Consider the following 27,952-nt stretch of genomic DNA (forward strand, 5'->3'; position numbering starts at 1 on the left):
TTAGAAGAAACAAGTACACTATTGGTAAAATAGAACAGCTGCTTTATTTATGACAACGCAACACGAGCTCCGAGAGGCAGGGGCAGCTAGCGCAGGGTTTAATTGCTGGCCTCTTCTAGCCCTAGTTGACTGCACCAACCAAGCAGTGCATACAAATACACATTACACCAGTACCTTGGTGCGCAGACCCTTTGCTGCTATGGCTTCCTAGAAGTCTAGCGCGCAGATCAGGGCTACGCCCCGTTTGATCCAGTGCCTCTGGAGTTTACTGCTGGGGATTTCCACCGCAATCACATAATTGGTAGAATGACCTGTTGTTGACAATGTCCCTGTAATGGAAACAGGTAAAGTTGTATTAGAACACGAACCCAGGGCTGGTAAGTTTCTATACATGAAAAAAAATCTCATCCCTTTCACCCCCTGCTGTGACTCATGGACAAGTGGGAACTGCTTTAGCATCAAAGTTACTGCAGGAGCATCCTGGTCTTGTACTAGTCTGCCTACAGTGGGGCTCCAGCCAATCATTTAGTAATGTTTCTGCAGCTGAGCTGGGAACATGCTGTCCTGTGTCGGTTTTTATACAGCACTCAGCACTGTGCTGGTTAAGCATCCTCCAGGAGTGCATTAAGCACATACTGGTTCTCCTCGCCTGAGGGCTGAGCGGGAGAAGTGTAGGCAGGGGTGTGTCTTGCCTTGAAAGGTTTTTTAAAATGTATTAAATATAAAACACAGAGCACCAGGTATATTTACTAGAGACAACACGGGCAAAGAAATGCATCTTGAGGGCTGGGACGGTCTGTGGTTAATGGATAAGGTTCTGCTTGATAAGAAAATACTCCTGCTTGTTCTGTTAGCATCACGCTAGTTGGTTCTGCCTGCATATTCTGGAGCACGTATAATAAAACAGCCTTACCAAGGCTGTTCTTACACATCTAAGAAATTGGGTCGCTCTGTCATTCATGCATATCCTGCCATTCATGTCAATGGGGCAGCAGGAACCAGGTCTGTTGTTCACATGAGAGCTGTAATATCATCTTGTCGGGGTCTTTGAGCATGAGCACTAGCCCTGCAGGGACGGAGAAGGAGCCTACGCCTAACTGTCAGCTGCTGCTTTATCTCACTAGGTGCTAGTGCAGTTCCCTTACAGCCTTTGCTTCGAGAGCCCTCCCTGGCTGCCTTACCTGCTCGAGTGAGTGTCTTGTAGATTGGGCACAGGTAGAAGCCCGTGGTTGGAGGTTTGCGGTTGGGAACAGGGACGAGCCAGATCACTGCCATCTCTGTGTAAAGCTCCTTGGGGCGTGACTCTGCTAGCTGAAAGGAGAGGGGATCCCAGCGAGCGCCTTCCAGAAACAGGCCATGAATATAACAACCCTGGGCGGGACGCTGGGCCAGCTCGCTCACTGACTCTCTCATCACCTAATGGCCCGAGGCAGAGCAGAATGTCACAAGAGGCCCACCACTAAACATCCGGACAGTGATCAACTCCTAACAGCGCACGCACCCTCCACCCCGCTAGCACCAGGAACTAGTGTAAACGTCCTGCTCCTAACAGCTGTGCTGCTTCCCAGGAGGGGCTGTATTCCATTCATAAAAGGCTCTGAAAATGGTGGCCATAAAGAGTCCTGGGGGACACCTGACTTTCAGTCTCCAGCTTGAGATTTTCAGGAACACTGAGCATGCACAACTCTCACTGCAGTCAGTGGAAGCTGTGGGTAGCTGGCGGCTCTGAAACCAGGCCCTACAGTGGAGGGGTGTGAAAATGTGGGTGCACATACATATAAATGCCACAGTGGGGCACTGCTTGCTCTCAGCAGGTGGTGGCTAAAACGCCTAAGTCAGGCTTTTGGGCCCACCTGCTGAGGCTTTTTGGAGGAGCGTTTGGGATTTGTCCCTGGGCTCTTCCAACAAGGGTAGATGGGACGGACAAGCGTTCTGTCCCCCCACTGGAGCCCTAACTTCCAAAAGTCAGTTAAACGCAGTGTAGCCGGAGTGGTCTGCAAAGGGCAATCTACAGCTAGCGCTCCAGGCTAGGTGATGCACACAGCTCCGTGGCTGACCTGTTAGGCAGTGGTGTCAAAGGGATGTGGGTCTCTATTCTCCTTGAGTTGGGTTCCTACTGCTGGAGAGCCAGCCAGTGCCGAGTCAACATAACTCCCCCCAGGTCACTGACCTGAAAGTCAAATGCAATGGTATCGATGGAGATGATTGATTTCCTGGCAAAGTTCTGCAGTGTCCCTGTGAGAAAGGCTTGGGGGAAGAAGAAGCCACTGATCCAGAACACAGGCGGGATCCCCTTAGTGATCCATCGTTGCAGGAAGTCAATCCGCTGCAGCAGGTCATTAACCCAGGAGGCCAAGGGCTTCAGGGATGGGTACGCCTGCAGGAGACCAACAAGGGAGTGCTTTGTGCTGTCCTGAATCCTCTTGCTAGTTCAGACACCCATCCATCAGTAATAGGCTGCACCTGCTGCTTGGATTCTGCAGCTAACCAACCCACACGAGACTAGTGGGGAAGGGGTGTCTTACAAAGACTGAAAAAGACCCTGTTTTCTGTCCAGACCAGCGCCTGTAGGGGTAGGGAAGGCATTGCTTCAAAAAAGCTAGGAGGTAGGCCTTTGTGCTAGGTCTAGGCTGTGCACACCACTAACCCCCCCTCACCAATCTGGATGCTTTCTGCTGCTCACGAGGTGCAGCGTTTCGGTTTCCATTTCCATTTGGAGTAGACAGATTTGCATATTCACGATATAGTTCTTAGGAAACAACCACACAGTGATTATGCAAATCCCTGCCCTCGATCTAGTGCCCACCAGTCAATCAGAGTGCAGAGACTCACATAGTGTTGGGCTGAGAAATAACTGTACAGTGATTTTATGCAAATAAGACTCCCACAACCTGTCCCAGCTGGGAAATGCATATCTGAGTAACAATGCCATTGTGCATAGATATTTAGGGAGCATCCCTGCCCTCCGATGGGCTGAGCTAATTCCAGGCAAGTATAATAAGTAATGCCAAGGTGCTGAAGGATGGGCATGTGTCAAGGTTCTGGGTGATTTGGGTTCTTTCCATAGGGAACCACAAGATAAAAGAGTCCTGCTGCTTTTCAAAACGTGGCAGAACATTTGCCTTTGACAAGGTTCCTCACCAAAGGCTCTTACGCAAAGTAAGCTGTCATGGGATAAGAGAGAAGGTCCTTTCATGGATCAGTAACTGGTTAAGCGATAGGAAACTAAATGGTACATTTTCAGAATGGAGAGAGGTAAATAGTGCTGTCCCCACTACAGAGGTCTGTACTGGGACCAGTGCTACTCAACATAATGATCTGGAAAAAGGGGTAAACAGAGAGGTGGCAAAATTTGCAGATGATCCAAAACTACTCAAGATAGTTAAGACCCAAGCAGACTGTGAAGAGCTACAAAGGGATCCCACAAAACTGTGTGACTAGGCAACAAAACGGCAGATGAAATTCAAAGTTGATAAATGCAAAGTAATGCACATTGGACAACATTATCCCAACTATACATAAAAAATGATGGGGTCTAAATGAGCTGTTACCACTCAAGAAAGAAATCTTGGAGTCATTGTGGATAGTTCTCTGAAAACATCCAATCAATGTGCAGCAGCAGTCAAAAAAGTGAACCAAATGTTGGGAATCATTAATAAAGAGATTGATAATAAGACAGAAAATATCATGTTGCCTCTATATAAATCAATGGTACGCCCACATCTTGAATACTGCATGCAGATGTGGTCACCCCATCTCAAAAACATATTGGAATTGGAAAAGGTTAAAAAAAGGGGAACAAAAATGATTAGGGGTATGGAACAGCTTCTGTGAGGAGAGAGAAGATTGGAGCTTTTCAGCTTGGAAAAGAGACAACTAAGGGGGGATATGATTGAGGTCTATAAAAGCATGACTGGTGTGGTGAAAGTAAATAAGGAAGTGTATTTACTCCTTTTTATATCACAAGAACTAGGGGCCACCAAATGAAATTAATAGGCAGCAAGTTTAAAACAAACAAAGGAAGTATTTCTTCACACAACACACAGTCAACCTGCGGAACTCTTTGCCAGAGGATGTTGTGAAGGCCAAGACAATAGCAAGGTTCAAAAAAGAACTAGATAAATTCATGGAGGATAGGTCCATCAATGGCTATTAGCCAGAATGGGCAGCGATGGTGTCTAGAGCCTCTGTTTGCCAGAAGCTGGGAATGGGCGACACGGGATGGATCACTTGATGATTACCTATTCTGGTCATTCCCGCTGGGGCACCTGGCATTAGCCACTGTTGGAAGACAGGATACTGGGCTAGATGGACCTTTGGTCTGACCCAATACGGCCATTCTTAAGAGGTAAATGTGGGACTTAGTAGAGAAATAGCTGCAAATGCCTAAGCTGGACTAAGAGGGTGGTAAGACTTGCAAACCTATGTGTAAAGCTCTGCTTGTGCACCTGAATCTTGACCTGCAACATGCCTGCATTTTCAGCCCAAGGTATGCATGTCATACTGTGGGGTGGTTTTTTTGGTGTGGATCAGAGCCCACTGGAGACTAGCATAAGACCCATTAATTCATTTCAGTATGTAACAGAATCAGGATCAGAACCCTTCTAATGGGGAAGTTCTAGTTTCACTGACCCCCGTGCCAGCTCTTAAGTCTCCTTTGTTCAAATCCTGAGCTGCTTCACCATGAAGGAAGGTCCATGCAGGCGATGTTCAAAACCTGACGAGCCAATGCTCCTGAACAGGCAGGTGGATGCATACCTTGGCATTCCAGAGCTCTGGAACAATATTGTTGAACAAGCTGTTGGCCATGAGCTCCAACTGGGAGGACATCACCACCAGGCCCTTGAGGGCTTTCAGCAAATCCTGCAGTGTCTGTGCAATTACTTCCAGCAGCCGATTGTACCTGAGCAACAAAGAGTAAGATAGGAGTTCTGGGGAAGGAGCAGAGCAATCCAAGACCGTGATTTATGAACACTGGCTGAGGTCTTCCAATGCTGAGGAATGAGACCATCACCATCAATGCGTAAAAACAACGCCCTTCTGATGTGCTGCACAATTTTAGCCCTACTGAAGTGTGGCCTTCTGGCCTGCAGCCCCAACCCAGAGAGTTTTGAAGAGCATGGAAAATGTCTCTAAACTCTGACCCTATCAGAATGCTCAGCTAACAATGGGAACTTGTAGTAAGTTCTCTCCAATAAATGACGCCTCTTGTCTACGTGGTTCTTTTATGTCTTTGAATCTTCAAACTTCAAATGCAGGATGAATTCCACTGAATAACCTGGAGTTCCTGTATTGAAAAGAGTCGATCCCTGCAGGAGAGGTAGGATTTTAAGGCTGTAGGCCCTCTCTGTTGTCACTAACACAACATCTGAACCTAATCAACACTGGAACTCCAGTCCCACCACATGTGGTGCAAAAGGCACTTGGTACCTTCCACAAGGACCAGCTGAAAAGGGGCTAAGTCGCTGCTTTCGCCTCTCCAGAAATGGCTGCTCTGAGAGCCTGCGTAGCCATTTCCTTTCCCACTGGGGGCAGAAGCTCACATGCCAGTTCCCCTAGTGGTTCTGTAGAGGAGGTGTGTACCCGCAGACTGGAAGGCTGGGTGTGAGTAAGAGCTTTACCTGATCACCTCCTGCACCAGCACTGTGTTCATGGACTCCTCGTACAGCACCGGGTATTTCAGCATCACCTCCTGCAGATTAATGGGGTCAGGGACCTTCTTCAAGATGTCCTTTGATGTCTCCTCTACAAGCTAGAAAGCAGATGGAACAAGGCATGAGAAGCTGCTCTGGAAATGACTTCCGGGTAGAGAACTTCAGAGGCCTTCTTAACTTGTCAGCAGAAGGAATGAGCCTGACCAAGGTCAAAGGGGAAATGAATCGCTTCTGTTCCCTGGGGCCAGACTTACACATGGGGTTAGCAGTAACTTAGCTGCTGCTGGTTATTTCCTCCAAAAAATGCTCCCTGAGGCAGGAATTTTTGAGTTGCAAAGTAAAGGCCTCTCCCTGACACTCTCTAAAGGTCATCCTTGAGGGGACTCCTTGAGGCACTCAGGGTATGGCTACACTTACGGTTTGCAGTGCTGGTAGTTTGCAGCGCTGGTCATCCAGCTGTGTAGGAGCAGCGCTGGTGTGTGGCCACACTCACAGCTACCAGCGCTGGTGTGTGGCCACATTTGCAGCATTAGCAGCGCTGCTGGGAGTGATGCATTATGGGCAGCTATCCCAGCATTCAAGTGGCCGCAACGTGCTTTTCAAAAGAGGAGGGTGGAGTGGGGGTCTAGTGTGACAGGGAGCGGGGGGAGAGAGAGAGGGGATTTTTGGAGCCAACACTGTGTGTTTAGCTTCCTGACTTGAAAAATCAGAACATGTTTCCAACCCCTTAGTCTTAACTCTTAATTGCAAACAGCCTGCAGCCAACACGACTCCCCGCTGTTTCATTCCCTCCCTGCCTGCAATCTCATTTGATTGTTTACAGCCAGGTACAGATGATCACAGCAAACAGGAGCTCTGTTTGTTTTTTAGATAAGCGGCAATGGCAACGGAGCTCCGATCGGAGCTCGTTCACAACAAAACAAAGAGAGGCTGCATAACAAAACAAAGAGAGTAATTTATAAAAGCATTCTGGGATACACCTTATACCCTGGAGGCCAATCACAGCGCTGGTGTGTGGCCACACTTGATGACCAGTGCTGCAGCACCAGCGCTGGAATCCTTATTCCCCATGCTGAGTGAGGTGTACGGCCAGCGCTGCAGCCAGGGAGTTGCAGCGCTGGAAGTGCCCTGCAGGTGTGGCCACTTACTAATTGCAGTGCTGGTGGAGCCTTTCCAGCACTGCAAATCGCCAGTGTAGCCATACCCTCAATGGACAGGCTTGTTGGGGAAATTAAGAAAAAATATTTGTGGTGTAGACCACATGCAAAGGAAAGGATGGCTGCCAAGAGCGACTTGAGACATTGAGTGACTTGAGATGGGGGAGGGAATATCTTTTATTGGACCAGCTTCTGTTGGTGAGAGAGACAAGTTTTCAAGCTACACAGAGCTCTTCCTCAGGTCTAGGTACCTACATACCTTTGAGGATCTGGGCCTACGTATTTAGCTCCTTTTATTATGTTGTTCTCTCATCCACCAGGAGGTGGCACAGACTCACCCGGCTGAATTGATACCACAGCTGTGTGTAGGAGAGGACATTTTCTTGTCAAAATACAGTGCACGAACCCCACTGGAAGCGCTAACTCAAAATCAGCAGTTACACGACTGCCCAGCTTCCTGCCAGATCTTTTAGGGAATTTCATTCCCAATAAGGGTGTAATGGGAAGGGAACTTCATTCCATCCCTATAATCAACATGTCCACCACCCAGAGCTGCTTTCGCTCCACGTACACAATGCCAACATGATCCCAGAACAGGAAACGCCTCCCCCATGGGAGGCAACAAAGCTTTAGCGGTGCTCAGCAATGCTGAACAACTGTTCCAGTCAGGATGTGAAGAACACTATCCTGTGGAAACTACCAAGGGAGTTACACATCCCCAGACCAGGACACAAAGGCTAATGCCCCTGCGCAAAATACCATGTGGTTTATAATGAGCAGAAGGGGTCAGGACACTATTTGATAGTTTCTGAATGCTACCTCCAGTTGCAGAGCATCCTACCTTCAGTCCTGAGTCAGGGAGAAGAGTGCCAGCTACTGACTCACTAATAGCACGTCTTGTAGCTCCTGGGTTTTCCTTGGGGAGCAGGAGCGAAGGACCTTCCCTCCAAGGACTGACTAGACCTGATCCTGCTTGCTTTGTAAAATCTAGCTAGAGGGACTATGGCTGTAGTAGGCAGCAGTAACCAGTGGAGGGCGGGCTTTACCTTTCTCTGTCCCACATAGCAATTCAAACCACAGAGCACTGTATGTTACACTGAGCGTGTGGCAAGGCCAGCGACCGTGGTTACACACCTCCTCCCTGCCGCGGCCTCCTGAGGTGGACGTCTTTGGCTGCAGCTGAATGATGGCCCCGAGCAGGGCAAAGGTCTCGTTCTGAGCAAAAGTGATGTTGGCATTGTCATGTAAGCTGAATATCTCCGGGGTGTCATTGAGTGGCAGACTCTTGATGTATTGGATGTATCCCTAGGGTGAAATCAGCCACAAGATTTGAGGTGAGGAATGTGCATTGGAAGGGAGGAGAGGAAAACAGCATAGCTATATTCTGATGGTTATTGGCCCAGCAGAGTTTGAAAGAGGAGAGGAATGTGACACATGCCTTTGGACTTCCTGGCTTTTATACAGCCTCGTATCTTACATGGTGATGCACCAACAGAATGTTGTCAGACGTGGCTAGTTCGAGATGTCCCAGCACCAGAAAGGGGATGGGAGAGGAATAAGAGAATGGTAACAAGAGTGATGAAGGGCTGACCTGGGAGGGAAGCTGAGGAGAATGCCATATGTGGGGTGGAGCTTGGCTCTGCACTAAAGGAGAAGGGATGTGAGGGCAGCGATCTGGAGAAGCAGCACATACCTCACCCACCTTGTCTCTTTAATGAGTGTATCTTTTATTGGATCAACTTCTGTTGGGGAGAGAGACCAGCTTTCGAGCCATGCAGAGCTCTGTCTCTCTCCCCAACAGAAGTGGGTCCAATAAAGATATTACTTAACTCACCTTGTCTCTCTAATATCCTGGGACTGACACGGCTACACCACCACTGTGTACACTCATCAAGATAGACAAGCGTCAAAAGCTGTAGGCTAACGCTGGTAAGGGTTCCACTCTGGGTCCACTTCGGGTGGTGTTAGGCTAGATAACAATCTATACTCAAGCTACATATTATAAGGGTAGAGTCTTACTTTGGGGATTCTGAAAATAGCTACAAGCGACTGCAGAACCACTCATGTCGCTTCTATTGCCACCAGAAGTCCTCAGTAGAAAGTCTTCTACTGTGCAGCTGGACATGCTTTTACATCATTATTATTTGTATTATGGCAGTGCCTAGGAGCCAATGTGCTAGGTGCTGTACAAACACAGACAAAGACAGCCCTGCCTCACGGTTCTATGTTGATTCTCTTGCTGTGAGATGTAGGTACAGAGTCAGATAAAAGCGGATTTGCAGGCTTTTATTACCTTGTACTTTCTGCTAATTCACTCGGACATTATCACATTCTTCCAGAAGATGATCTCACATTTGGAGTCTCCAGGTTCTATTTAGCATTCTGCTCTGTGCCTGTGAGGCTAGGAGAACATGTGGGTTTACGAGCTGAGTACTTACATTAAGGTCATAGGTGGTGCTGATCTGTCTGTAGATCCCTGACTCGGAATAAGCAAAATCCTCAGTTAGAACTTCCGGCTTGTAGAAATCTTCTAATATATTCATGATGCATCGCCTGTCCCAATCATCTGTCACTCGGCCTCCATAATTGATCTCGCCAGCTGTATACTTCAGAACCTGCAAAGGAAAATGTTCCCTTAGAAGCAACATCCTACCCCAAAGAACTCATTGCAAATTTTAAGCTGGGACATGAACTTGAATCTCAGCAAGAAAGAAAGTGAAGGATGACTTGGTAAATCTTTGGGAAAGTCTGTCTCGCTGCATGGTCTGTTATAAATTTCTAGTCCATAGCATGAGGGAAATTACTGCTGGGAACAGCCTGCAATGGTAGGAATATAGACTACTGCATGCAATATCTTTAAATGTATATGGTTTTTGGAATTGTGGGTGGTAGGGCAATCATTTCAGGGGGCACTCCAGTCCTCTGGTCTCCATGGCGAACATAGGGGCCCACCAGAAGCCCAGGGATGGCAAAGAATGGAGCTGGCCCATGGACTGGGAGTTATGACATTCCACGCAGGTTCCGCAGGGCAAATCAGGGCTTATATATTTTACTGCTGCTGGATTTGTGTGAGACTGCAAACAATTCCATGCAACTTTCCACAACAGTCAGAGGGGATGAAACTGAACACACAGGCAGATCGAGCTTCTGAAATCCAATGTCTCCTAGGTTGTCTCCAGACACCTTCAATGATGCCCCCATCATTATCACACACTATACTGCTTCCATGGACTTTCCCAGCTGTGTAGAGTTCCCACACTCACAACAGAGCACATGCAGCCTCCTTATGCACCAGCAACCTCTCTAGCACCCATTCAGAGGTAAGGCAGACCAGCTCTCCATTCCCACCTTGTACGGGATGTCTGCATATTCGTCCAAGAACATCTTTAGCTGGCTGATGCAGATGCGGAGGTCTCCATCCGTGAACTCATATGGGATATTGAACCCCAGTGGCCCAAACTTCCGCCGCTCCAGAGCATTACCATGGAACAGGCAAAGTGACAGCAGCAAGGCCTTAAACTCGGAGATCTACAGGACATGGGGACAATAAGAGGAACAAGTGTTATTTGACCAGTGGTTGGCTCTCTCTTTTTGGATGAGATATGTATACTCTTAGGCACATCAGCAGGCGGAAAGCTAAAGTGCCCAACCTGCTGATTTCAGAAGGCTGACAAGGAGCCCAGCCCAAAGGTCTGGAATATTGGTCCTGGCTATGCCATTTGGGAAAGTCATGGGCCAACATTTTCAAACCTGAGTGTCTAAAGTTATGATTCTAAATAAGGATATAAGGGTGAATTTTAGACATCTCAGTTTGAAAAGGTAGGCCACAATATTTCCAATAGGCCCCAGAGTTCCTGCTGTTTGAAATATGTGACGGAACCCATATTGCTGAGGTTTCAGGCCAGGAGAGGGACACTCAGCCCATAAGGCCCTACAAAACCAGTCTGCTCCTCAGTGATCCAATGGCAGCAGGAAGAATGAGTCTAGCCAAGTGGTCCAGGCAGAGAGCTGGGGGAAAGGATGTGGTTCTTACCTTGGAGCAGGAGTTCAGGAAGTCATCACTCAGGCTAATGTAGGACTTCAGCAGATTGGCCTTGACCCCTCGGGGGGGCTCAATGGTCATCTTGGAGCCATTCTGGAGGATGGACACTGGGAACTGGTTACTGGGTAAACTGGTGAGCCAAAGGCGAAAGTCACGGTGCACCTAGACAAATAAAGGGATTGTAAGTTGTAAGATGAGGATCAACAAGGACAAGTGCAGAGTCCTGCACTTAGGATGGAAGAATCCCATTCACTGTTACAGACTAGGGACCGAATGGCTAGGCAGCAGTTCTGCAGAAAAGGATCTAGGGGTTACAGTGAATGAGAAGCTGGATATGAGTCAACAGTGTGTCCCTGTTGCCAAGAAGGCTAACGGCATTTTGGGCTGTATAAGTAGGGTCATTGCCAGCAGATTGAGGGACGTGATCATTCCCCTCTATTCGACATTGGTGAGGCCTCATCTGGAGTAATGTGTCCAGTTTTGGGCCCCATACTACAAGAAGGATGTGGAAAAACTGGAAAGAGTCCAGCGGAGGGCAACAAAAATGATTAGGGGCTGGAGCACATGACTTATGAGGAGAGGCTGAGGGAACTGGGATTGTTTAGTCTGCAGAAGAGAAGAATGAGGGGGGATTTGATAGCTGCTTTCAACTACCTGAAAGGGGGTTCCAAAGACGATGGATCTAGATTGTTCTCAGTGGTACCTGATGACAGAACAAGGAGTAATGGTCTCAAGTTGAAGTGGGGGAGGTTTAGGTTGGATATTAGGAAAAACTTTTTCACTAGGAGGGTGGTGAAGCACTGGAATGGGTTACCTAGGGAGGTGGTGGAATCTCCTTCATTAGAGGTTTTTAAGGTCAAGCTTGACAAAGCCCTGGCTGGGATGATTTAGTTGGAAATTGGTCCTGCTTTGAGCAGGTGGTTGGACTAGATGACCTCCTGAGGTCCCTTCCAACCCTGATATTCTATGATTCTATGATTCTAAGTGCGCTGAGGTTAAGTTTAAGATACCTGTTTACTAAGGAAGTTTAGTAGAAGCCTTCTTAACTGGAGGTCCTCCTCCCTCACTACCAGGCAATGCTCTTCCCAACTCAGATGGAACAAACCTCTCCAGAGGGATCCATTTCTCCTGAGATCCCCTGTGCTCAGAACCACTGGAAACTCTATCAGCAGAGATGCCCCGCTCAACTACCCAGCCGCATTAAAGGCTTTTCTGTTGACGAGCAGACCTATCCCAGTTAGATATCAAGATGTGTGGCACATTGTTATTGCCCAAAGTGCTAATACAATGCAATAATCTGCCTGCCAGATTTTCAAATGGGTTTTATTAATGAAGTAGGGTAATCCAACAGCTAGAAAAATTCTATTGCTGTCACATGGTGGGCATATCTCTGGTGGGCATCACCAGGGTGGATGTAGCTGCTGGACATGGTGCAGTTTTTCTGTATCACGTGTGAGCAGTTTGAGGGCAAAGAGCAGAAACACTCTGACACAGTCAGACATCAAAGATGATACAACAGTCTAGGAGGTAGCTACGTCTCTGCCTGTTGATGGTTTCACAAATTAGGACTACTACTTTGAATTCATGACATGGACAGAGCTGACCTAACTAGAGAGTTAATGAAGAACCAAGCAGTGGGTGAATCAAGTAGTCCCTGCTCAGTATCACTGGCAAGATTCAAAGGTAGGTAACTGCAGTCCAACCCAAATGCAGCTTTTTCAGTGAGCAGCCTATGGCTCACCGGTATCTGTACTATACTGTGGTAAGAAGCAAGCATCTCTGGATAAGGTGGGTATCAGCTGTTTGCTCAGAAGAACAAAACAAGTGAGAAACTGCCACCAACAATGGGCTCTGTCAGGCAGCTCCTGGAACATGCAATTTATCAGTCATACATACAGTTATGTATATTCAAGTGTCCCCTGTCAACATTGGATTGGAGATAGATAGCACAGGACATCTTGTTCCTAAAATGACGGTGCCACCACCTGCTCCAGAAGTCATCCTCGTCTTTGTGCAACATGGCTTTGAGAGTACCTGTGCAACAAGGAGCTGCAAATGCCGCAGGAAGACTTGGTGTGCTCCGATGTATGCAACTGTGAGTGATGAGAGTAGCAACAGAGTATTGAATGCATTGGATACAGATTCTGTGGGGGAGTAGAAATGTTTCAACTATCTGCCAATTACTGTGGCTACTTTTGTGAGTAAATATAACTCGAGGGGGTGTTGCATTAGACATTCAGTAGCTCATAGTTAGATGTAGGGTTATATAAGAATGTATGGTTATATTTTGTTATTCAGACACTATATTTATACAAGACATTCTACAGTCCTTCTACTAAGAGTCATTTCTGTTATATAAGTAGTTTACATGTATTACTGCATTCAGTAAGCAGATAATTACAGTTGTACCATGTGTGCTTTAGACTGGCCTCCGGTTGATCAAAAATATGTTTTATATTAGGAGGTAGGTGTCTTCTTATCTGCATAGCTTCCTACAAATCGCAGACCAAATTTTTTTCTCAACTCAGTCCACTCTATAACAATGGCAAATATTTTGATGTATTACATGGTGGAAACAAACTCATATTGTCATAACCAATGCCACAAAAGTACGAGAAAATGCATAAAATCACTGGGGCTAAATATTTCCCAAACTTTCCAAAACTGTACTATTTTGAGTACATAGTTGCATTATCAATTAAGCTTCCTGCTCATTTTGCTCAAAATTAATCTATGTTTCTATGAGTTATGATCCTTTCTGTGATTTTATGATTCTTTTCAGATTGGATGCCTGATAACATTTACACATTACGTGATATAGAAAAACTGCTTCCGGCACCTACAGCCCCCTTGGTGATGACCACAGGATATGTGCCTAACATCTGGTAACAATTAAATTTTTCTAGCTGCTGGGTTTCCTCTTAGTGCCCAAAATGGGTCCAGGCTTGTAGACTAACAGATCCACTGGAGACTTTTCCACTGAACATAAGCCTCGTGCTATTGTGCTCCCTGTAGTGTTGTAAGTTACTACCCACTCTCTAGCCAACCCAGGCAGCTCTTTGTCATTGGGAAGGCTCTCTGAAGAGAGAAGAAAGCTCTAGAGTGACAAGGCCTGGCCATCATTCCTCCATCAGGTCAGTAACATCTGTAACTTCCTTAAGAGGGTTGGTGTAACATAGATGTTTCAGTGTCACTCCAGGCTGGAAATGTCAGCCAGTGATTATGGCAGTAAAGGGGTGATGGCTCCAAGCACAAGGCAAATGAGTGACCAGGACACCAGTGCAATGTTCCATCAGTGGGATGGAAACAGCGGGTGGAACTGGGAAGGTGATAACGGAGGGAGAGTACTTAACTAGACTGGCGGAAAAGGAGCAATTATAGTGCCATCGAAGTGATGTCACTGAGCTGATATATGAAAAGGTAAGTGTTAAGAATTGTTAACATTGGACTGGAGGAGGAGGTGTGCACAGGGCAGCAGTGCATCATGGGACTGGTGAGTCACATCCTATCAAATAGGCAACTAACTCTGCCCACACTGAATGGGTGTGGGAAAAGAGATCACAGGATAAGATAGTCTCCTTCCTCGTCCAGAGGAAGCTGGGTAAAGCTGTGGAATAAAACATCAGGCTGAAATTCAAGGAGAACATCCATGTGTGTGTTTGTGTAACCTTGTCAGGATTGATGCTCTCCATGAGTCTCTCCAGCGAAGGCATCCAGCTTGGGGCTAAGTGGCAGTTCTGGAAGAAGACCCACTTCCCACGTTCCATAGCACTTCGCATCATAGCCTCGGCTCGGGGACCCTAAGGAAGAAAACCAAAATTCCCCAACTTTACCATACCTACTGTATGCTATATTGTTTGTTAGAATGACTGCATGTGACATCAGTGCTCAAAGACATTCAAACCATTTAAGCTACTTTTCCACTCAACTGTTGGTCTGATGCCCGCATAAACCAAATGGCAAAATTCCAACCAAACCAGTGTCTCAGAAAAGCATTTTAACAATATAAAAGGGACATAGGCCACAGTTAAGTCTATACCTGAAGTTAGTTTTGCTTTCCACCTGCTTTTATCATAAAGGTTTTTAAAAAAAAAATCTGCTCCAAAAGAGAATCGGAGAGAGAAACTACAAATGTCCATTCTACAAATGTCCATGTCAATTCAATGGAATTTCTAAGCCATTGAAGAAATGCGAGTGGATGTTGCTGCTGAATGAATCCCTCAAGCCCCTATGAACCTCTGTGACCGGCTGGGATCAAAGGGGGTGTTTTCAGAATGGTGGGGTAGGATTTGGTTTTCCTGGAGTAAACCCTTGTGTACTGAGATGACTATATTGCTCAGAATGAGTGAAATGGAACCAGTGGATTACCTGACCCTGGCCCAGGGAAATAGCCGTTAGCTTCTTGGAGAACTTCATTTCTTCAGCAAATTTGTAGAGATCAGCTGCTGGGTCTGTCCCAGGTGAGAGCACGAATATCAAAGGCGTAGTAGAGGTTGACTCTTTGAACACGGCAGTGAGGTCTGAAGTCTGAAAGACAGGAAGGCTTCTCGCTCAGAGTAATATCTGATGACCTGCGCTGGGGAGGGCAAGGAAAGGGAGAAGGCATTCTCTCAGGTCCAAGGGCCTGCCTCTGCCACTATGTTCACTGTCATGTCTGTCCTCAGGAATCACAGTCTTCCTGATGAGTGGAAATAATCTGTTCTAGAGACAGGTCTTCAATCCAGATAATGCTTCAGGAGGCTGAGTGCAGAGGCCTTTGCTTCCTCCTTTTTTAACTAATTTGCCACTGTATCCCTGGGGGCCTGATCCAAAGCTCAAGGAAGCCAAAGGGAGTCTCTCCATTGATTGTGGTGGGGTCTGGATCAGAGAGCTGGTCCCCTTCCATTCCTTAGTTATCCATTCAAACTCCTTCCTCCTTTCCCTGCACCAGTCACTCTCACTCACCCTGTGGGCAATGTCTTCCACCACCATACACTCCAGGAACCATTGATCTCCTCCTGCCTGTTGCCTCCAGTGAATTCACCACTGAAGCCCCTCTGAAAACCCAGCCCCTTTTATATGGATTTAGGTGCCTAACTCTGGGCAGCCATATTTGAAGATTGTGGCCCGATGTGTAACAGACAGCTACTCACACACTTCTGCCCAGACACGTCTCTTTTACCCTAATCGAACAAAAGCCATTGGCTGACACGTGGGAATTCCTGCATTTTCTTTACAGAATGCTCTTGAAAGGGTGGTTTGAACTGCTCAATGTTAAAACTGGCAAGCAGACGATATGCAACGACTGCTTCTTAGTCTGCTACCCCTGGCTCTGCCAGGGCTTTGAAACTGGGGGCCCAATTTGTAAATATGGGGATACTTCTCATAAGATGTTAAAATTCCATCTTTGGTTGCTGACTGGCAGGTGCATAAACCAGTTACTGAGACCTGCTGCTCATAGGAAAGGTGTCCTGGTATAGCTAGGGCAGTTAGGGGTACGCTTGTTTACAGATATAGGCTATGTCTACACTTCTGGCAGCCAATAGCGTACAGGTACTACACGTGTGGCTGCACACTGCAGTGAAACCCTCCAGCAGAGGGGAGGCAGAGGAGAAAGGCTCCAGCAGTGGGACACTACACTGCTAACAATAGCAGTGTAGATGGGGAAGGTGCTGCTTGGGTGCGTAGAAAGCTATCCCTAATAGTGCAGGCGTGTAGGGAACTTACTCTCCTCTACTCGCCTAAGCTGGGCCTCACCGCCTAGACTGCTATCTATACTTGTGTTAGCTGGGCATGCAGTGTCTCTACTCTATGCACAGCCATAATAGTAGACGTACCTTAAGTTAGATCAGCACGACCCATAGTATGGATGCAGCAATATCAGTATGAAGAAGCCTTGTAGCTGTATAGGTTATTTCCCTTCCTATATGAGAAAAGACGGTTACTCACTGTTGTAACTGTTGTTCTTCGAGATGTGTTGCTCATATCCATTCCAGTTAGGTGTGCGCGCGCCGCGTGCACATTCATTGGAAGATTTTTACCCTAGCAACACTTGGTGGGTCGGCTGGGCGCCCCCTGGAGTGGCGCCGCTATAGCGCCGGATATATACCCCTGCCGACCCATCCGCCCCTCAGTTCCTTCTTGCCGGCTACTCTGACAGTGGGGAAGGAGGGCGGGTTTGGAATGGATATGAGCAACACATCTCAAAGAACAACAGTTACAACGGTGAGTAACCGTCTTTTCTTCTTCGAGTGCTTGCTCATATCCATTCCAGTTAGGTGATTTCCAAGCTTTACCTAGGCGGTGGGGTCGGAGTGAGACATTGCAGAAAGCAAAACTGCTGAGCCGAAGGCTGCATCATCTCTGGACTGTTGGCCCAATGCGTAGTGTGAGGCAAAGGTGTGAATCGATGAACAGGTAGCCGCCCGACATATTTCCTGGATGGGGACATGAGCCAGGAAGGCGGCAGAAGAGGCCTGCGCCCACGTAGAATGAGCGGTGGGATGGCCTGCGGGAACATGAGCCAAGTCGTAGCACGTTCGGACGCAGGATGTCACCCAAGACGAGATTCGTTGGGAAGAGACCGGCATGCCCTTCATGCGGTCTGCCACCGCTATAAAGAGCTGGGGTGAACACCGGAAGGGTTTTGTTCTCTCTATATAAAAAGCGAGAGCCCTACGGACATCCAAAGTATGTAGTTGTTGTTCCCGGCGCGATGAGTGCGGCTTCGGGAAAAAAAACTGGGAGGAAGATGTCCTGATTGACGTGAAAGGCAGACACCACCTTAGGGAGGAAAGAGGTGTGTGGCCGTAGGTGTACCTTGTCCTTGTGGAAGACAGTATATGGGGGATCAGCCGTCAAGGCATGAAGCTCCGAGACTCGCCTCACCGAGGTGATAGCGACGAGGAAGGCTGTCTTCCAGGAAAGGTACAGCAGGGAGCAGGTGGCCAGAGGCTTGAAGGGGGCCCCCATAAGCTTGGTCAACACCAGGTTTAGATCCCAGGCGGGGGTTGGGCGCCTGACTTGCGGGTACAACCGTTCCAATCCCTTAAGGAACCTAGAAACCATGGGGTGAGAAAAAATTGAACGGCCACTTTCGCCCGGGCGGAAGGCGGAAATAGCTGCCAGATGTACCTTTATAGAAGAGACCGCCAGACCCTGCTTTTTCAGGGACCAAAGGTAATCGACGACAGTAGGGATAGACACCTGTCTGGGGACTAAGTCACTCTGAGCGCACCAGTGTGAGAAACGCTTCCACTTCGCGAGATAAGTCGTCCTAGTGGAAGGCTTTCTATTTCCCAAGAGAACCTGTTGCACCGAGGCAGAGCAACCCAACTCAGATTGGTTCAACCACGTAGGAGCCATGCTGTGAGATGAAGGGACTGCAGGTCTGGGTGGTGAAGCCTGCCGAAGTCCTGCGTTATGAGGTCCGGCCACAGTGGCAGGGGGATCGGATCCGCCACTGAGAGGTCGAACAACAGGGTGTACCAATGCTGCCTCGGCCACGCTGGAGCAATGAGGATCAGGTTGGCTCTGTCCCTGCGGAGCTTGAGTAGGACTCTGTGAACGAGGGGAAACAGCGGGAAGGCATAAAATAGGTGCCTTGTCCACGGGAGGAGGAATGCGTCTGAGAGGGAGCCCGGGGAGCGTCCTTGGTAGGAGCAGAACACATGGCATTTCCTGTTCTCTCGGGAGGCAAAGAGGTCTATGCGGGGAAAGCCTCACCTGCGGAAAACGGAATGGATGACGTCAGGACGCTACCAAATTGATAGAGTGGGCTATGCAAAAGTCCCACAGGTGAGTGGCTTCTTGACAGAGGAGGGAGAAGCGTGCCCCACCCTGCTTGTTTATGTAAAACATGGTCGTTGTGTTATCTGTGAACACTGATACACAGCGGCCTTGGAGATGGTCCCGAAACACCTGGCATGCTAGACGGACTGCCCTCAGCTCCCTCACATTGATATGCAAGGCCAGCTCCTGGGGCGACCAGAGACCTTGAGTGTGAAGGTTCCCGAGGTGGGCACCCCAACCCAGTGATGATGCGTCCATGGTTAGTGTCACCGAGGGTTGAGGTGGGTGGAACGGCATCCCTGCGCAGACTAGAGTGGGGTCTAACCACCAAGTGAGGGAGTCGAGAACCGACCTGGGGATAGTGATCACCGAATCTAGATTGTCTCTGTGTGGACGGTATAGTGATGCAAGCCAGGTTTGGAAGCACCGAAGTCGCAGCCTCGCGTACTTGGTCACAAAGGTGCAGGACGCCATGTGACCTAATAGGCCGAGGCAGGTGCGCACCGACGTTGTCGGGAAGGATTGAAAACTTCGAATGATCGAAGACATTGTCTGAAAACGTGGCAGAGGAAGGCAGGCCCTGGCCAGATTGGAGTCCAGAACTGCTCAAATAAAGTCTATTCTCTGCGTTGGAGTCAGAATAGACTTTTCTACGTTGATCATGAGGCCTAGCGTCCCGAAGAGGTCTTTGACGATACACAGGTGCTGTGATACTTGCAACTGGGAAGTCCCTCGAACGAGCCAATCATCAAGGTACGGGTAGACGTGTATTCGACGATGGCGGAGGGAGGCAGCTACCACGGCCATACATTTGGTGAAGACTCTTGGGGCCGTAGAAAGACCAGAGGGAAGCACCGTGAACTGGAAGTGCTGTTGTTTGACCACAAAACGGAGATACCGTCTGTGCGGCGGGTAAATGGCGATGTGGAAATACGCGTCCTTCATATCGAGGGCGGCATACCAGTCTCCCGGATCCAGGGATGAGATGATGGTCCCCAGGGATACCATGCGGAACTTCAGCTTTATCATGAATTTGTTGAGTTCTCGCAGGTCCAGGATCGGTCGGAGACCGCCCTTTGCCTTGGGGATTAAAAAGTAGCGGGAATAGAATCCCTTGCCCCTCATGTCCTCTGGCACCTCCTCTATGGCTCCCAGATTTAGCAGCGTGTGGACCTCTTGTAAGAGGAATTGCTCGTGAGAGGGATCCCTGAAGAGGGACGGGTAGGGAGGGTGGGATGGGGGTAAAGAAACAAATTGGAGGTGGTATCCCGTTTCCACCGTGTGGAGGACCCAACGGTCGGAGGTCAGCTGGGACCAGGCAGGGAGGAAATGGGAGAGGCGGTTGAAGAAGGACGGAGAAGGATCCGGCAGGGAAACTGGTGGGCCGTCCTTGGACGTCCCATCAAAAGTTTTGTTTTGGCCCCGTAGGTGGCTTAGGGGGCGCTTGACCTTGGTTTCCCTGAGGGCCAGACCGTCTCCGCCGATTCCCCCTGCTGCGCCATCTGGTCGTATCCTGACGCGGCCTAGGTTGGCTGTAAGGGTGGTATGGTTGGGGCCTGAAGGACCTATGTTGGGTCACCGGCGTGTGCATACCCAACGAGCGCATTATGACTCAATTGTCCTTCAGGCTTTGGCTACACTTGCATTTCAAAGCGCTGCCGCGGCAGCGCTGCCGCGGCAGCGCTTTGAAGCGCTAAGTGTAGTCAAAGCGCCAGCGCTGGGAGAAAACTCTCCCAGCGCTGTCCGTACTTCACCTCCCTGTGGGGAATAACAGACAGCGCTGGGAGTGCGGCTCCCAGCGCTGGGGCTTTGACTACACTGGCGCTTTGTAGCGCCGCAATTTGCAGCGCTGCAGAGGGTGTGTTTTCACACCCTGCTGCAGCGCTGCAAATTTGTAAGTGTAGCCAAGCCCTCAGACTCTGCAACCTGGGGTCGGTTTTGTCTGAGAAAAGGCCCTGGCCCTCAGAAGGTAAATCTTGAATTGTCTGCTGCAATTCTGGGGGAAGGCCTGAAGCCTGTAGCCAGGAGATACGTCTCATCGTTACGCCGGACGCGAGTGTTCTGGCTGCCGAGTCTGCTGCATCTAGAGAGGCCTGGAGGGAAGTTCTTGCCACTTTTTTCCCCTCTTCAAGTAGGGCCGTAAACTCCGCGCGGGACTCTTGGGGAAGGAGCTCCGTAAACTTTCCCACAGATACCCACGTATTAAAATTATATCGACTTAGGAGGGCTTGTTGATTTGCCACCCTAAGTTGGAGGCCTCCAGCTGAGTAAATTTTACGGCCTAGGAGGTCCATGCGCCTAGCCTCCTTCACCTTAGGAGCTGGTGCTTGCTGGCCGTGACGCTCCCGTTCATTCAACGACTGGACAACCAGGGAGCAGGGAGGTGGGTGGGTATAGAGATATTCGTACCCCTTTGAGGGGACCATATATTTCCTCTCTACTCCCCTAGCTGTAGGTGTAATCGAAGCTGGGGATTGCCAAATTGTGTCCGCATTAGCTTGTATAATGCGGATGAACGGGAGAGCCACTCAACGGGGTGCATCTGCCGATAAGATGTCCACGACCGGGTCCTCTATTTCAGGAACCTCCTCCATCAGTAAATTCATGTTCTGGGCTACTCTCCTCAAGAGATCTTGATGGGCCCTGAGATCCATAGGAGGAGGGCCTGAGGAGGATGTTCCTGCTACGGCCTCATCGGGTGAGGAGGAGGAGAGGCCCGGTACCAACGGGTCCTGAGGGGGGTCGTGGACTGGCGGCGCACTATCTACCTCAGGTGGAACCTCAGTGTCTGCAGACTGAAGTGGATCCTCGTCCATGTGTAAATAACTACACATGGTCACTTCGGGAACCCTGTGCTCTGAGGGGCCTGAGCGTTGAGCCACTGATGGGGCACCTTGGGCCTCATGGTATGCCCACGGAGTCCAAAAGGGCCAGTGATGAGGACCTTGTTCGTGGCTTTGTGTCTCTGGGTAGTGACTGGGAGCGTCAGAGACGCGTTCCTCACGGTAATAAGCACTACCAGCCTGAGACGATACCGATGGTTGCCTCGAAGGCCACGGTGGTGCCGAGAGACCTTGGGGGAGGTGCCGCTGATCTTGGCGCTCGGTCCCGGCGCGGTACCGGTGATGAGCGGTACTGGGCTTGTCAGTGCCACGAGCGAGACCGGGACCTTCTACCGTGCTGGTACCGGGAGGTCGACCGAGATCTCGAGTCCCTGTGCCAGGAGTGACTGCGGGACGCACGGTACCGAGATCGGTACCGAGAGCCGGATCGGTACCGGGGAGTATCTGTCCGATGACCGAGATATTGAACGTCTCCGCGAGTACGACTGGTACCGCGGTGGAGAGCGGTGCCGGGACTGCGAGCGGTGCCGGGATCAGGAACGGCGGGAGCAGGAGCGTCTCCGAGACCGCGACCTGGAATGACGTCTCTCCAGTGGCCCGACGGAAGGAGGCCTTATCAGGGCCGGCTTGCCGATGGATTGGATAATCCGCACCGGTGGTGCCGGGGGTTGAGGCTGCATCGACTCCGTCATCGTGATGAGCTCTCTTGCCATCGAGAAGGTCTCCGGCGTAGAAGGGAGAGCGAGCTCAACCACAGCGTGAGCCGGGGAGCTATGTGGCACCGGACTCAACGGCCCTTGTGGGACCGGAATCGACGGTGCCGCGCTAGGAGGAGCTGCCAACTGCGGTGCCGATGTTGACGGTGCCGCAGCAGTTACTGGGGTCCGACGGACGGACTTGGATGCGTGCCCCTTCTGCGAGGATGGGGTCGGAGCACTATGGCGTTTCCCAGCCGGGGAAAGGGAGCGGTGCCGCGGAGCTGGTGCCGGCAGATGTCGGTGCCAGGAGTCCTTCTCGGTACCGGAGTGAGCCGGTGCTGAAGGTGCGCTCCTCACCGAGGCAGTCTGTTGAGTGGTCAGTGCCGGCGCTGCAGGACTAAGTGCCAACTCCATGAGGAGCTGCTTTAATCGGAAGTCCCGCTCCTTTTTCGTTCTTGGTTTGAACGACTTACAAATGCGGCACTTGTCCGTCAGGTGGGATTCTCCTAAGCACTTTAGGCAGGAGTCATGAGGATCCCCTACTGGCATCGGCTTCTGGCATGCCGAGCACGGTTTGAATCCCGGTGCCTTGGGCATGAGCCCGCACCGGGTCGGAGGAAAGGGGCTAATCCCCAATCCCCCATTCAACTATATACACTAACTATGAATATAATTACTATAACTATAACTACAAGAACTTGAACTATAAACACGATAAAGAGTAAATAACTACGAGAAGCTAGGGATGTGGAGGTCAGCAAAGCCGCTCTCCACAGTTCCAACGACCGTCACGGGCAGTAAGAAGGAACTGAGGGGCGGATGGGTCGGCAGGGGTATATATCCGGCGCTATAGGGGTGCCACTCCAGGGGGCGCCCAGCCGACCCACTGAGTGTTGCTAGGGTAAAAATCTTCCGACGAACGTGCACGCGGCGCGCGCACACCTAACTGGAATGGATATGAGCAAGCACTCGAAGAAGAACAGCTATAGTATAAAGCAACTTCATAATGGTATAAATGCAACCACACTAGGGGGGTTGTGCCACTTCCATTATCCTGGTATAGTTAAAGCATTACAGCTTTCTAGTGTCGACAAGACTATACATGCCTAAACGCTGCTTTGCACTTCCAAGTGATCTATTAAGGATGCTGCATTGAAAAACTCTGCTCTGCACAATGTTGATGATGACGATGCTCGCTTTGCATTCCTATGGCATCTTTCACCCATCTCTCTCACATGGCTTTAAAAAGGCTGGCAAGTACCTACCTTTTCCAGATGGGGAAACTGAGGCATACATCCTTCCAGTGATATGCTCAAGTTCTCAGAGCAAAGTGGAGAACAGAATCTAGGCCTTCTGCCTTCCTAATTTCTGCTGTTACCTCCAGCCATGCCTCCTCTCTGCCTTTGATCCTACTGGGTTGGGGCGGGCAAACTACGGCCCGCGGGCTGGATCCGGCCCGCCAGCTGTTTTAAGCCAGCCCCTGAGCCTCACCAAGCGGCTCAGCCCCACTCCGGCTGGGGCTCTGGGTCCGGGCCGCACCACACAGCTCAGCCCCGCTCTGGCTGGGCTGCTGGGTGGGGGCCGCACCACACAGCTCGGCCCTGCTCCGGCTGGGGCGCTCGGTCGGGGGCTGCACGCCTGAGCCTCTCTCCATGCCCCAACCCTCTGCCCCAGCCCTGATCCCCCTCCCGCTCTCTAAACCCCTCAATCCTAGCCCGGAACACTCTCCTGCACAGGGGCGGCTCTAGCTTTTTTGCTGCCCCAAGCACGGCAGGCAGGCTGCCTTCAGCGGCATGCCTGTGGGAGGTCTGCCAGTCCCGTGGCTTCAGCGTACCCGCCGCCGAATTGCCGCCGAATCTCCAGGACCAGCAGACCTCCCGCAGGCAAGCCGCCGAAGGCTGCCTGACTGCCACTCTCGCAGGGACCACTAGGGCGCCCCCCGCAGCTTGCCGCCCCAGGCACGCACTTGGAGCGCTGGTGCCTGGAGCCGCCACTGCTCCTGCACCCCAAACCTCTCATCCCCAGCCCCACCCCAGAGCCCAACCCCCGCACCCCAACCCCAATTTTGTGAGCATTCATGGCCCTCCATACGATTTCTATTCCCTGATGTGGCCCTTGGGCCAAAAAGTTTGCCCAGCCCTGTACTGGGTAGGTTTCAGTGTATGGTTGTTAGTTCCAGATTAACAGTAATTCTGAGGTTAAAGGGCAGTGGGTGGATCCATCATCACCCAATACTCACTCAGTGAGTACAGACAGTGTGGCTGGTGGATAGAGCACTGGACTGGGACTCAGGAGGCCTGGATTCTATGTGTGGCTCTGCCACTGGCCTGTCGACCTTGGCCAAGTCACCTCACTGCTCAATGCCTCAGTTTACCCATCTGCAAAATGGAGATAATGACACTGACCTGCTTTACAAAGGGTTTTGAGATCTATTGATGAAAAGTGCTGTATAAGAGCTAGGCATTATTTAAACAAGGGATGTTGTAAAGCATTCATTTAAAGCTAAATCAGCATCGGCCACTAGCCTGGCTGGGGTGATCAAGGGCAGCGCGCAGTCGGTTTGCATCATTCCCATCCATTGTCAATGGAAATGCCTTCTGCCATGGCATTATCTTGGCCAGTTACCTGCGGTTCGATAAAGCGCTGGTCCAGATTCATGGCCACAAAATCCTGCATGGCGTTGGTGACCTTATCCCCTCGCAGGCAGCGCAGGGGCAGCAGCTTCTGGAAGGAGTCCAACGTGCTGTCCCACTTCCCAGGCAAGGGCTCTCTGCAAGAGAATCACACGCTGACTTTGGGTTACTCTCTGGGGATGGAAACAGATGCCAAATACATCAGCCCAAGGAAAACAAGTCTCCTAAAACCACGTGAATATGCACCAGGATTTTCTGAGATCATGTGTGGTCAGTGCCTGGATTTTAGTGATTCTTTTTCCAGGCAATATGGCTGTATTATTGCGGGAGAAGGGTCTGTACTGCCCACCACGCAGAGACAGAATTCAGATCCACAGTTAAGGGGTGAAGGACTCACCTGTGCGGCTCAGCACTGTCAAAAATTGCACGGAACTCCTGGATATTGTCAACAAAATCATCCGCAAAGCTGGAGAAATTCTTCAGGTTGGTTAAGGCCAAGATGTCACCCCAGGCTCTCTCATACAGCCACTCAGGAGCTGGGTTCTCTCTCATCGTTTTAATGGCACCTCCAGACAGGAGGTAACGCCATTCGTCCTGTGGACCACACAGCACACATTTACAGCCAGCCTGTTCGGCCTTGAAGATCTCAGCGTCATGCTGTGGGACACAGTCATTACTGCGTGTGGCCTTGCTGGGGCATGAAGAACAGTATGAACCAAAGGAGGTGAACCAAAGTAGGCCTGCCCTTGGCAGAATAGCAACACACCACATATTAGCTAACCAAGTAAGCACATTCCTGGCCTGAGAGGACATTTTGTTTGAATGAGCAGGTACAAGATACAGGATAGTAATGACACATGGAAAGTAATATGTAACTCGTTCATATCAATGTATAAAAGGAGAAGTCACAGGAGAGGCATCTTTGTTTCAGTTTAGGGGACAGCACCCTGTTATGCTGACTGAGCCTTTACCTTGTCACAGGCGTACATGTGTTAGTGTCCCTGTGACTTGCAGCACAGGGCGCAAGTACCATGCTTTGCTGACAATAAACCTGGCTGATCGCCTTTGCCACTGAACCAAGCCTGGTATTCATATAGCAAAATCACATCGAGGTCTGCTGAATCAGCAAGCTGCACTCTTTGCTGCTGCCGAGTACACAGGAGCCCCCAAAACCAGCAGCAATAGCAACACCCTGCAGCACTAACACTATGTTAAAGAAACAAAATTCTTACAAGTAACTTCATGCTGTTTTTCCCTGCCTTACTGTTCGAATCTAACAGATGCATGTGGTAAGTGACAGATCTGACTATACAGTCACAGGATCAGATCTGTAGATTTCCTCCACAGTACTCTGCCAATGCACCTCAATCCTTATCTCTCTAGGATTTGAGAAACTCTATTACATTCCCTAGAGACCCTACAACAGGATTGGCAAATGGGTGGTTAATTCCCTGCTACAGAGTCCTGTTTTGTGAGCAGATGAGGTAGTTTGGGATCTCATTGCGGCACAAGGGGATCCAGTGTTAAGTTCACTCAGCAGCACTGCATAAAGCAGAAAGCTAATTAACAAAGCAAGAAAAGGAAGGACACTGACATCTAATCTGGAAAGGAGTCCAGTGGCACCTTAAAGACTAACAGATTTATTTGGGCATAAACTTTCGAAAGCTTATGCCCAAATAAATCTGTTAGTCTTTAAGGTGCCACTGGACTCCTCATTGTTTTTGTGGATACAGACTAACACGGCTGCCCATCTGATACTTAGTCTTATTTTGGTTAGCCCATTTTCTGTAAAATCCCTTCTCTGTAGCCAGATTCATCTTGATCTTTCTGGAAGCAAAGCTCTGCATGAAAGCCCAACCCTTGCAAACCCCTGGTTATTTAAGCGTGGTAAGACACTCTACCATCTGCCAATCTTCTTGTGTGGCAATGAAAAGCTGTTTTAATGGGACAGATAGCAGATCATCCATGAATGAGCCAGAATCGACCACCCTGAATTCCCTTTGTTTTTGTCACAGCCAAATACTGGAGAAAGGTGTGTGTTGTAGACTAAACTACCTAGAAGAGACCCCTGGAGATTGAACTCATGTTTTGATGTATGAACATTTGGAAGATTCAGAACATCAACGTAACAGATGACCAGGATAAGTAACTCTTCCCTTATGAATAGAAACTTGGGCAGATAATCCAAATCATCAGACCCTGGTGGTAGAACCATCTGTACAGACAAAGTACGCTGGCTCCCAGTTTCAGGAGTAGGCGCAGTCTGGACTTTGGCTGTCCCAGAATATCCTCTCATTTAAACAGACAAGAGAGTTTGTTGTTTACTCACCATGTTGATTTTCCCTTCGTTCATCATGATCCGGACGCACAGCAGAAAGGCAAACATGAGCTTGTGCTTCTCAAAGAGACTGCGGCATACATTGCTGTAGAGACTGAAGGTGAGGTAATTGTTTATGTTCACTATCCGCTTCTTCAGGGTGTCTGAAAAGAACCAGGCACAGATCAGCAAATGCCGAGAGTGGAGGAGAAAGGACCCACACTTGGGACTGACATGGCCCTTTGCCAGCCAGGCTCTGGGTAGGTTTCAGTGTACAAGTTTACACATGTAAACTATGCAGGGAGCTCACATCCCTCTTAGCCCCTTCCTGCTGTCCATCTCAGCTTCCTTCAGATCTGGCTCAGGAAAGTTTGCTCCTTCACAAGGAACAGTGGGGTATCCAAACCTGAGGGCACTGACTCAGGCAAACACTGAGAAGAACCTCCAGATGTGGCCCATATTACTGTTAATTGCAGGTGCATAGAATATTGCTGTGGTATGTTAATGAACTATGCCCCCTGTTTACTTGGCACATGCATCTGGCCAGGATATCTGTGCTCTTCCTGGGATGTCAGCAAAGTGGCAGTGGTTGAGGGAGATGAATTTACCCTTGCATCAGTTTCAAGGCTACTCTGTGCTGCCAGTATTTTAAATGCCCTGATCCATGAAATTCAGTATTTCTAATTAACAGCAGCAGTCTGACCAGAAATTAAACATCTTTGCATGGGACTGGCCTGGTGGCCCAGAGGCAGGGAAAAATGCTGTCAGAGAATGGATCAGAGCTCCTCTGAGCTTTGTCTTGCTCCTCAGAAAGTCATGCTGATGACTTCTTGTTGAT

At 49.5% G+C, this 27,952-nt stretch overlaps 1 protein-coding gene across 1 annotated transcript in view; it reads right to left on the reverse strand.

Annotated features, from left to right (window-relative positions):
* Positions 1 to 25: 25 nt before the first annotated feature.
* DNAH1 (dynein axonemal heavy chain 1) overlaps positions 26 to 27,952 on the reverse strand; it is a 148,135-nt gene continuing 120,208 nt past the window's right edge. The window contains exons 66-79 of the mRNA XM_045025192.1: positions 27,127 to 27,278; positions 25,195 to 25,391; positions 24,790 to 24,934; positions 15,222 to 15,380; positions 14,522 to 14,653; positions 10,845 to 11,015; positions 10,160 to 10,339; positions 9,250 to 9,426; positions 7,946 to 8,116; positions 5,622 to 5,752; positions 4,759 to 4,903; positions 2,171 to 2,377; positions 1,182 to 1,416; positions 26 to 329 (exon numbers count right to left, since the gene is read on the reverse strand). Of these exons, the coding sequence (XP_044881127.1) occupies positions 208 to 329; positions 1,182 to 1,416; positions 2,171 to 2,377; positions 4,759 to 4,903; positions 5,622 to 5,752; positions 7,946 to 8,116; positions 9,250 to 9,426; positions 10,160 to 10,339; positions 10,845 to 11,015; positions 14,522 to 14,653; positions 15,222 to 15,380; positions 24,790 to 24,934; positions 25,195 to 25,391; positions 27,127 to 27,278 (2,324 nt within the window). The 3' untranslated portion in view covers positions 26 to 207. The remainder of the gene's footprint in view (positions 330 to 1,181; positions 1,417 to 2,170; positions 2,378 to 4,758; positions 4,904 to 5,621; positions 5,753 to 7,945; positions 8,117 to 9,249; positions 9,427 to 10,159; positions 10,340 to 10,844; positions 11,016 to 14,521; positions 14,654 to 15,221; positions 15,381 to 24,789; positions 24,935 to 25,194; positions 25,392 to 27,126; positions 27,279 to 27,952) is intronic.

Source organism: Mauremys mutica, chromosome 7, assembly GCF_020497125.1.
Source record: "Mauremys mutica isolate MM-2020 ecotype Southern chromosome 7, ASM2049712v1, whole genome shotgun sequence".
Classification (NCBI taxonomy): domain Eukaryota; kingdom Metazoa; phylum Chordata; order Testudines; family Geoemydidae; genus Mauremys; species Mauremys mutica.